The sequence below is a fragment of the Hemitrygon akajei genome, chromosome 17 (genome assembly GCF_048418815.1).
Source record: "Hemitrygon akajei chromosome 17, sHemAka1.3, whole genome shotgun sequence".
NCBI lineage: Eukaryota > Metazoa > Chordata > Chondrichthyes > Myliobatiformes > Dasyatidae > Hemitrygon > Hemitrygon akajei.
Genome location: NC_133140.1, coordinates 66,795,429 through 66,806,765, shown reverse-complemented (window position 1 = coordinate 66,806,765; position 11,337 = coordinate 66,795,429). Strand labels below are relative to the sequence as shown.

General features: G+C 43.6%; 1 protein-coding gene across 1 annotated transcript in view; it reads left to right on the top strand.

The window, feature by feature from the left end:
- Positions 1-303: 303 nt before the first annotated feature.
- Positions 304-11,337, top strand: part of mlycd (malonyl-CoA decarboxylase) — a 57,005-nt gene continuing 45,971 nt past the window's right edge. The window contains exon 1 of the mRNA XM_073070319.1: positions 304-801. Within this exon, the coding sequence (XP_072926420.1) occupies positions 304-801 (498 nt within the window). The remainder of the gene's footprint in view (positions 802-11,337) is intronic.

Here is an 11,337-nt window from a genome sequence, read left to right as displayed (position 1 = left end):
TACTCATCCAAGTAAGTGGTTTTGTACCCAGCACGAGCAGCTCGTTCAACATACCACTCTGTGTATGAAGTTGCCACAAGGTCCGTTTTAAATTACCTTAAACCTATGACTACTAGTTTTTGTTTGTTCCCTCCCTTTCCCAGGTGAAAAAAAAAAGACTATGTGCATTAACCATATTTCGGCGAGCGCTGTGTAGAAATGTCAAGTTCCGGGCACGGGCGAGGTGGGTGGGAAGTGCCGGTGCAGTTGCCAGGGGAGCTGCTCAGAACGGGCGCAGCGCAGGCCGATTTGAACCAAGGCAGAATGCGTTGGCCGCTGTTGTGGGCGTCCGGGCGGCAGGCGGCCACTTTGCTGCGTTACCCGGCCGGGCTTCGCTTCTGCAGCGCAGCCCGAGGCCCCGAGATGGACGAGGTGCTCCGGCGGACGGTCGCGGCCTGCGAGCCCCGGGAGAAGACGGCGCCGGCGGCTCTGTTCGAGGAGCAGACGCGAGAGTTTGTGCGCTTTTATCGCGGCCTAAGCGCAGAGCAGAGGCCGGACTTTCTGACCAAGCTGACAGCCGAGTACGGCGTGGAGCACGGCCGGGTGGGCGAACTGTGCGGCCGGCTGGCCGAGGCCCAGAGCCGAGACCTGGGCGCCCTGTTGCAGGCAGAGGAGCGGCTGCGGAACGCACTGACACCTCGCTACAGCGTCCTCATCAGCCGCATCGGTCGCCTGGAGGACGGAGTGAAGTTCATTGTCGACCTGCGGGCTGACGTCCTGCGGTACCTGAAAATGAAGCCTGCCGACAGTCCTCACATCAAGGTGAGAGTAGGGGGTTGTTAGGGACGCAGCTAGCCACACCCCCCCCAGACTACATTCTTCCACAACACTCAGTATTCATCCACCCTACTGTTGTGTATAGAATGTCTCAGTAATATTGTAAATATATTTTAAGATTAAGAATTTTTGTTTAGATAATGTAAAATTATGTGAATGACATCCGTTATGTCACCATGGCATACATGTGCGTCTCACTGATAGTAAAGAACCAAATTTACACGCCATCTCTCATACTCCATTGTTTTTCTTTTTAATTTTATATTTTGAAGGTACAAAATATAACAGTGGCGACGAGAAAGTTTTAAATACACCCGAGATGATAACTTACCTGTTGCAGCGTAGCGAGCTGTTCCAGTTTTAAAAAAATGCAGTGAGTCATTAGAGTTAAAAAAAAATCACATCATGTGTTCTTTGGAAGAGAAGAGACGTCCAAATAAAAAAAAGGCAGAAAATGGACAAATTCACAGGTTCATAAACAGTGAATATCACGCGATAACAATCATGAATTTTAAAACAAAGCAGAAGTGGCTTTCTTCTGAATTCCAGCGAGTACAGTCCTTGGCGACTCAATCTCTCCTCATAGTCAAACCACCTCATCTCTGGAATCAACCTGGTGAACTCCTCTGCACCACCTCCAAAGTCAGTATATCCTTCCTGAAGTAAGGAAACCAGAACTGCACACCGTACTCCAGGTGCAGCCTCACCAGTACCCTGTATAGTTGCAACATAACCTCCCTGCTCTTAAATTCAATCCCTCTAGCAATGAAGGCCAACATTCCATTTGCCTTCTTGATAGCCTGCTGCACCTGCAAACCAACCTTTTGTGATTCATGCACAAACACTTCCAAGACCCTCTGCATAGCATCATGCTGCAATATTTTACCTTTTAAATAATGATCTGCTCTTTCATTTTTCTTTATACAAAGTGGATGACCTCACATTTACCAGCATTATACTCCATCTGCCAGACACTTGCCCACTCAGTTAACCTATCTATATCTCTCTAGACTCTCCGTATCTTCTGCACAATTTGCTTTTCCACTTAATTTAGTAACATCAGCAAACTTAGATACACTACACTCAGTCCCCTCTTCCAGATCATTAATGTATATTGTGGACAGTTGCGGGCCCAGCACTGACCCCTGAGGTACGCCGCTCACCACTGATTGCCAACCAGAGTAACACCCATGTATCCCAACTCTCTGCTTTCTATTAGTTAACCAATCCTCTGTCCATACTAATACATCACTCTCAACTCTATGCATCCTTATCTTATGCACAAGTCTTTAATGCAGCACCTTATTGAATGCCTTCTGGAAATCCAAGTAAATAACAACAATGTGCTCCCCTCTATCCACTGTGCTTGTTAGATCCTCAAAAACTCCAGTAAATTTGTCAAGAAGGACTTGCTTTTGCTGAATCCGTGCTGTGTCTGCCTGATGGATCCATTTCTTCCCAGATGCCTCACTATTTCTTCTTTAATGATAGCTTCAAGCATTTTCCCAGCTATAGATGTTAAACTAGCTGGCCTATAGTTACCTGCCTTTTGCTTACATCCTTTTTTGAGCAGTGGCTTGACATTCACCATCTTCCAATCTGCTGGGACCTGCCCAAAGTCCAGAGAATTTTGGTAAATTATCACCAAAGCTTCTACTATAACTTCTGCCATTTCTTTTGGTACCTTGGGATGCATTCCATCAGGACCAGGGGACTTGTCAATCTTCAGGCCCACAAGTTTGCTCAACACTACCTCTTTAGTAATAGCTGTAGTATCGAGGTCCTTTCTCCCAATGCATCCATGACATCTCTGGCATGTTAGATGTGTCCTCCACCTTGAAGACCGACACAAAATAGTCATTTAAAACCCCTGCCATTTCCTTATTACCCAATATCAATTCCCCCTTCTTGTCCCCCAAGGGACCTATGTTCACTTTAGCCACCCTTTTCTGTTTTATGTAATTATAAAAACTTTTACTATCTGTTTTTTGTAATCCAGCATCTCTTTCTTTATTGTTCGCTTAGTGGTTCTTTGCTGCTTTTTTAAGGTTTCTCCAATCTTCCTGTTTCCAACTACTCTTGGCGACTTTGTATGCACAAGCTTTTAGTTTGATGTCTTCTTTTATTTCCTTAGTTTCCCAAGCCTGGCTTCTCCCCACCTTTGCTGGCTTTGTTTTTAACTGGAATATACTTTTGTTGAGCACCATGAAAAATCTCTTTGAAAGTCTTCCACTGTTCCTCAACTGTCCCATCATATAGCCTGTGTTCCCAGTCTACACTAGCCAAATCCTTTCTCATCCCATTGTAGTCTCCATTGTTTAGGCATAATACCACTGGTTTTAGATTGAACTATTGCACCCTCCAGTGAGAAACTCAATCATACTGTGATTACTCTTTCCAAGAGATTCCCTAACTACAAGATCATTGATTTTATCTGTCTCATTACACAGGACCAGATCTAAAATAGCATATTCCCTTGTAGGTTCAGTAACATGCTGTTCAAGAAAGCATCATGAATACATTCTATGAAGCCGTCCTCAAGACTGCCTTGGCCAGCTTTATTCACCCAGTCTATGCAAATTAGTCCCCCATGATAATTGCTGTTCCATTCCTCAGATATTTCTCGGTTTATTGCCTGTGCCACTAGTGTTATTATTCGATGGCTGATTGACTAACTCCCACCAGTGATTTTTTTTTTTCCCTTTTCTATTCCTAATCTCTACCTAGATGGATTCAACATTCTGCTCCTTAGATCTTGTATCATCTCTCACTATTGTCCTGATCTCAAATTCAATTGAGAGCGCTACCCCACCTCCCTTACCTTCCTGCCTATCCTTCCGTATTTCCTGATATCCTTGGATATTTAATTCCCAATCCTGTCCACCCTGCAAACACATTTCTGTAATGGCCACTAAATTATACCCCCTTATACTGACTTGTGCTACAAATTCACTGACCTTGTTTCGAATACTGCAGGCATTAAAATAAAGTGCCCTTACACTCATTATGCTTTTAAAATCTTGTAATCCTTTACTCTTTTGCACTTGACTTCACTCCACTCTTACTTTTCTCTTTATTTTTTGCTTTTTTTAATCCGTATCAACACTTTAGTTTTACTTTAGTTCTCCAGTCTGTTGAACCAACCCCCCCTACTATTTCGTTTCAAGCTCCATTCTCAGCCCTAGTTATGTGATTCGCTTGGCTCCTGGTCCCATTACAGCCCTGGTAGAGCCCATCCCATTGGTACAGCTCCCTTCTTCCCTAATACTGGTGCCAATTTCCCATGAATTCAAGCCCACTTCTCCCACACCAATTCTTGAACCATGCATTTAACTCTAATCTTGATTTTATGCTAATTTGCAAGTGGTTCCGGTAGTAATCCAGAGATTACTACCTTTTGGTTCTGCTTTTTAATTTAGTCCCTAGCTGCTCAAATTCCCTTAGCAGAAGCTTTCTCCTTGCTCTACTTCTGTTGTTGGTACCCACATGAACCTCAACAACTGGATCTTTTCCCTCCTACTGCAAATTCCTCTGTAGGGCAGGTGTCCCAAACCCAGGCACCAGGCAGGCAACACAGCCTTCAGGATGCTCTATCCTTGTGACAAAGAACTCTGTCTATTCCCCGACTATACTATCCCCAATTACCACTACGTTTCTCTTCTCTTCTCTTCCCCCCTCTCAAATGACTCCCTGACGGTGCCACAGTTAGGCTTGCTCATCCTTCCTACAGCCCCCATGCTCATTCACACAGGGAGCAAGAATCTCAGACCTGTTGGACAAGCTCACGGGCTGAGGCTCGTCCAGCACTGTCTCTTGGATCCCACTATCTGCCTCACACCCTCTTGCCCCTGACCACAGACTGAATTTGAGGCAGCTAATCTAATGGGTGTGACTTCCTCCTGAAACAGATAATCCAGGTAACTCTCCCCCTCCCTGATGTGACGCAATTTTGAAGCTCATATTCATCAACTTTAAGCCCGAGTTCCTCGAGCAGCCAACACTTACTGCAGATGTGGTCACCAGGAACCACAATGGGGTCCACCAGCTCCCACATCATGCAGCTACAGCTCATCTCCTGATCCTGCATCATCCCTTTATTTAATTATCTGTAATTTAGTGACTTTTTATTCAACCACTACAAAAGCCATACCTGTGCCTCCCTGCCAAAGCCTCATGTTCTCACTCCTACACTTGTCCACTCACACAATGGCCACTCTACTTTGGCCCTACTTTACTTTTATTTGCTCCTGCAAATGAATCGCAGATCAATTGATCCACCGCTAATTCACCGAGCCCCGGGAAGCACTCCTTTTTAAAATTCTTGCTCTTGACCTGTGCAAAGTGCACTCTCTCTCTCGCGCGCGCTCTCACTCTTGTTACATACAAAGAGCATGCCGGGCAGACAAAAGTAAAAAGACTACAGGGAAGTGAAAAAGATAAAAAATCAAGTTGCAGTTTCATAAAGAGCAGTAATCTGCAAGTTGTTGATGAAAAGTCTGATGAGAGTAATGAAAAACTGGTTCGCTTGGAATTTACAATGTGAAAACTATCAATAGATAAGCAATATGACTTGTACCAGAAGTAAACAGCAAATTAATTAAGATGGAATTGGACACTGGCTGGGCTGTTTCAGTCATTCCACAAATTGAGATTAAATTACATTTCAAAGATACTGAACTGAAGCCTGCAGATATCCAACTAAGAACTTATACTGGAGAAAAGTTAACTCCTGTGGAAATGACATTTGTATGAGGATACCTTTGCAAACTTTACTGGGGGAAAACACTTCAGCAAAGTGGACTTAGCTGAGGCACTGTAAACACTCACAAATGGCTTTATCACTAATAGGCTTAAATTTGTACCTACACTGGCAGGAAGCTATGGAGTTCCAGGCACTCTGTGTTAACTGGATAACATCATTTTACTGGTAAGAATGACAAGGAGCGTTTCCAAAATCTCAAGACAGTGTTAAAAAGATTAGAAGATTAGGGGCTCAGAGCACGATGCAACTAGTGTGAGTTCTTTAAAACAAGCACCAATTACTGTGGTTACACCATTTTGCGCACAAGGGGTAAACAAGTGTGTTGGGAAAATTCAAGCCCTAAGGCCAAAGATAATGTCACAGTTGCGGTCCTTTTTAGGATTTGTCAATTACTCTTAACAGGTTTCTGCCAAACCTGGCTACTGTGCTCCACTCCTTAAACTCATCAGTACAGATTGGGAAGAAGTGGCAATGGACAAAGCAGTGTTCGGTAGCTTTCAAAAAGGTAAAGGAAGCGGTGACGTCAGACACTGTACTCGCACATTATGTGAAGCTTGCCTGTGACACCTTGCATTTTGGTATAGGTACAGTCATGTCAGATGTTATGAGTGATGGCAGTGAACGCCCCATAGCCTGTGCATCACTCTCCTTTATTGCTACAGAGGAAAATTATGCACAAATTGACAGAGAGACCTTGAGTCTGGTTTGGTGTGTAAAGTATTTCAACCAGTGCTTGTACGGGAGAGAGTTCACCCTCATTACTGATAATCGATCACTAGTCTCCTTTTTCAATCTATGAAGGATATTCCAGCAGCATGAATGCAGAGATGGGCTCTGTTTCTTCTAGGACGCAATTATAAGACTGAATTCAAGAGGACAACTAATCATAGAAATGCTGTCGGATTATCCTCCGAAAAAGAAACTCCTGAAAAATTTACAAGCGGATACTTCTCTTGACATATTTTCCCTAATGCAAGTTGAAAGTCTCCCGATTATGCCAAAGATAATCCAAAGGGAAACCAGAGAAGACACCACACTCTCTCAGGCCTGCGTGGCCACCCCAAATGGAGGGAATGTACAGCAGAAATCCCAGTTACCCCGTTTTGACCAGTGCCATAATGAACTTACCCTTGTAGGGGGTTGCCTTATGTGGGGATTGAAAGTTGATGTACAATCCAAGCTGAGAGCTAATGTGTTGGAGGAGCTACATGCTGGTCATCTTAGTGTGGTCAAAATGAATGCATTGGCTCAAAGCTTTGTCAGGTGGGCTGGGATAGTTAAGCAGATGGAGCAGCTTGCCATACACTGTTCAGGATGCCAACACCTGCAGAAGAAAAGTATCCAGAGCTGTCAGAATCATTTCCTGCAGTCCCAGAGTCAACTCCTGTAACCACCCGGCGGAGGCCCCCGAACCCGAGATTGCTTCAAGCCAAGCTGAGTGACCTCCTTGATCAGCAAAGATGTTATATCACAAGTAAGAAATCCTCCACAGTGATTAAATCTTGAGGCCGGAATGGGACAATATAAATTTACTATGCTGTGGATATCTATGTTGTAGTTGTTTTATATCATATACTATACTATGTACATAGTTAAAATGAATTTTATATTAAGTTGGAGTTCATAGTTGAGCAGGGAGGAGTGTTATATATTTAATATTTCAGTAATATTGTAAATTGTTTAAGCATTCTTGTTTACCTAATTCATGACAGGTTATATGTAAAAGTATGTGAATGGCATATGTCAGATGGGTGTGCCTCACTAAAAGTAAAGCTTACCCACATCTCTCTGGCTCCCTTGTTTTTGTTTTCGTCTGTTTTATGTTTTGGAGCTAAAAACATAACACCTACACACCTACGGCCAGGAGAAAATCTGCAGATACTGGAAATACAAACAATATACACAAAATGCTGGAGGAACTTAGCAGGCCAGGCAGCATCTATTCTGGAAAGGTGTAATAATAACAGGGTTCTCGTGGTGGGAGATTTTAATTTCCCAAATATCGATTGGCATCTCCCCGGAGCGAGAGGTTTAGATGGGGTGGAGTTTGTTAGGTATGTTCAGTACGGTTCCTTGACACAATATGTAGATAAGCCTACAAGAGGAGGGGCTGTGCTTGATCTGGTATTGGGAAATGAACCTGGTCAGGTATCAGATCTCTCAGTGGGAGAGCATTTTGGAGATATTGCTAGCAATTCTATCTCCTTTACTATAGCATTGGAGAGAGATAGGAACAGACAAGTTAGGAAAGCGTTTAATTGGAGTAAGGGGAAATATGAGGCTATCAGGCAGGAACTTGGAAGTATAAATTGGGAACAGATGTTCTCAGGGAAATGTACGGAAGAAATGTGGCAAATGTTCAGAGGATATTTCCGTGGCGCTCTGCATAGGTACATTCCAATGAGACAGAGAAAGGATGGTAGGGTACAGGAACTGTGGTGTACAAAGGCTGTTGAAAATCTAGTCAAGAAGAAGAAAAGCTTACGTAAGGTTCAAAAAACAAGGTAATGATAGAGATCTAGAAGATTATAAGGCTAGCAGGAAGGAGCTTAAGAATGAAATTAGGAGAGCTAGAAGGGGCCATGAGAAGGCCTTGGCGGACAGGATTAAGGAAAACCCCAAAGCTTTCTACAAGTATGTGAAGTGCAAGAGGATAAGATGTGAGAGATTATTACCAAACAAGTGTGACAGTGGAAAAGTGTGTATGGAACCGGAGGAAATAGCAGAGGTACTTAATGAATACTTTGCTTCAGTGTTCACTGCGGAAAAGAATCTTGCCAATTGTAGAGATGACTTACAGTGGACTGAAAAATTTAAGCATGTAGATATTAAGAAAGAGGATGTGCTGGAGCTTTTGCAAAGCATTAAGTTGGATAAGTCACTGGGACCAGATGAGATGTACCCCAGACTACTGTGGGAAGCGAGGGAGTAGATTGCTGAGCCTCTGGCGATGATCTTTGCATCATCAGTGGGGACGAGAGAGGCTCCGGGGGATTGAAGGGTTGCGGATGTTGTTCCCTTATTCGAGAAAGGGAGTAGAGATTGCGCAGGAAATTATAGGCCAGTTAGTCTTACTTCAGTGGTTGGTAAGTTGATGGAGAAGATCCTGCGAGGCAGGTTTTATGAACATTTGGAGAGGCATAATATGATTACGAATAGTCAGCATGGCTTTGTGAAAGGCAGGTCATGCCTTACGAGCCGAATTGAGTTTTTTGAGGATGTCACTAAACACATTGATGAAGGTAGAACAGTAGATGTAGTGTATATGGATTTCAGCAAGGCATTTGACAAGATATCCCATGCAAGGCTTATTGAGAAAGTAAGGAGGCATGGGATCCAAGGGGACATTGCTTTGTGGATCCAGATCTGCCTTGCCCACAGAAGGCAAAGACTGGTTGTAGACAGGTCATATTCTACATGGAGTTTGGTGACCAGTAGTGTGCCAGAGGTACCTGTTCTGGGCCATGATTTTTATAAATGACCCGGATGAGGAAGTGGAGGGTTGGGTTGGTAAATTTGCTGATGACATGAAGGTGGGGGTGTTGTGGATAGTGTGGAGGGCTGTCAGAGGTTACAGCGGGACATTGATAGGATGCAAAACAGGCTAAGAAGTGGCAGATGGAGTTCCATCCAGATAAGTATGAAGTGGTTCATATTGGTAGGTCAAATATGATGGCAGAATATAGTATTAATGTTAAGACTCTTGGCAGTGTGGAAGATCAGAGGGATAGACAATAGACAATAGGTGCAGAAGTAGACCATTCGGCCCTTCGAGCCTGCACCGCCATTCTGAGATCATGGCTGATCATCTACTATCAATACCCGGTTCCTGCCTTGTCCCCATATCCCTTGATTCCCCTATCCATAAGATACCTATCTAGCTCCTTCTTGAAAGGATCCAGAGAATTGGCCTCCACTGCCTTCCGATGCAGTGCATTCCAGATCCCCATAACTCTCTGGGAGAAGTTGTTTTTCCTTAACTCTGTCCTAAATGACCTACCCCTTATTCTCAAACCATGCCCTCTGGTACTGGACTCTCCCAGCATCTGGAACATATTTCCTGCCACTATCTTGTCTAATCCCTTAATAATCTTATATGTTGCAATCAGATCCCCTCTCAATCTCCTTAATTCCAGTGTGTACAAGCCCAGTCTCTCTAACCTCTCTGCGTAAGACAGTCTGGACATCCCAGGAATTAACCTTGTGAATCTACGCTGCACTTCCTCTATAGCCAGGATGTCCTTCCTTAACCCTGGAGACCAAAACTGTACACAATACTCCAGGTGTGGTCTCACCAGGGTCCTGTACAAATGCAAAAGGATTTCCTTGCTCTTGTACTCAATTCCCTTTGTAATAAAGGCCAACATTCCATTAGCCTTCTTCACTGCCTGCTGCACTTGCTCATTCACCTTCAGTGACTGATGAAAAAGGACTCCTAGATCTCTTTGTATTTCTCCCTTACCTAACTTTACACCGTTCAGATAATAATCTGCCTTCCTGTTCTTACTCCCAAAGTGGATAACCTCACACTTATTCACATTAAGCATCATCTGCCAAATATCTGCCCATTCACTCAGCCTATCCAAGTCACCCTGAATTCTCCTAACATCCTCATCACATGTCACTCTGCCACCCAGCTTAGTATCATCAGCAAACTTGCTGATGTTATTCTCAATGCCTTCATCTAAATCGTTGATGTAAATCGTAAACAGCTGTGGTCCCAATACCGAGCCCTGTGGCACCCCACTAGTCACCACCTGCCATTCAGAGAAACACCTATTCACCGTTACCCTTTGCTTTCTATCTGTCAACCAGTTTTCTATCCATGTCAATATCTTCCCCCCAATGCCATGAGCTCTGATTTTACCCACCAATCTCCTATGTGGGACCTTATCAAATGCCTTCTGAAAATCGAGGTACACTACATCCACTGGATCTCCCTTGTCTAACTTCCTGGTTACATCCTCGAAAAACTCCAATAGATTAGTCGAGCATGATTTGCCCTTGGTATATCCATGCTGGCTCGGCCCAATCCTGTCACTGCTATCTAGATATGCCACTATTTCATCTTTGATAATGGACTCTAGCATCTTCCCCACTACTGATGTTAGGCTGACATCAGTTCTCTGTTTTCTCCCTCCCTCCTTTCTTAAAAAGTGGGATAACTTTAGCCATTCTCCAATCCTCAGGAACTGATCCTGAATCTAAGGAACATTGGAAAATGATTACCAATGCATCCGCAATTTCCAGGGCCACCTCCTTTAGTACCCTAGAATGCAGACCATCTGGACCTGGGGATTTGTCAACCTTCAGTTCCATCAGTCTACTCATCATCATTTCCTTCCTAATGTCAGTCTGTTTCATTTCCTCTGTTACCCTATGTCCTTGGCCCATCCATACATCTGGGAGATTGCTTGTGTCTTCCCTAGAGAAGACAGATCTAAAGTACTTATTAAATTTTTCTGCCATTTCTCTGTTTCCCATAACAATTTCACCCAATTCATTCTTCAAGGGCCAAACATTGTTCTTAACTATCTTCTTTCTCTTCACATACCTAAAAAAAGCTTTTGCTATCCTCCTTTATATTCCTGGCTAGCTTGCGTTCGAACCTCATTTTTTCTCCCCATATTGCCTTTTTAGTTAAGTTCTGTTGTTCCTTAAAAATTTCCTAATCATCTGTCCTCCCACTCACCTTAGCTTTGTCATACTTCCTTTTTTTTTAATGCTATGCAATCTCTGACTTCCTTTGTCAACCACTG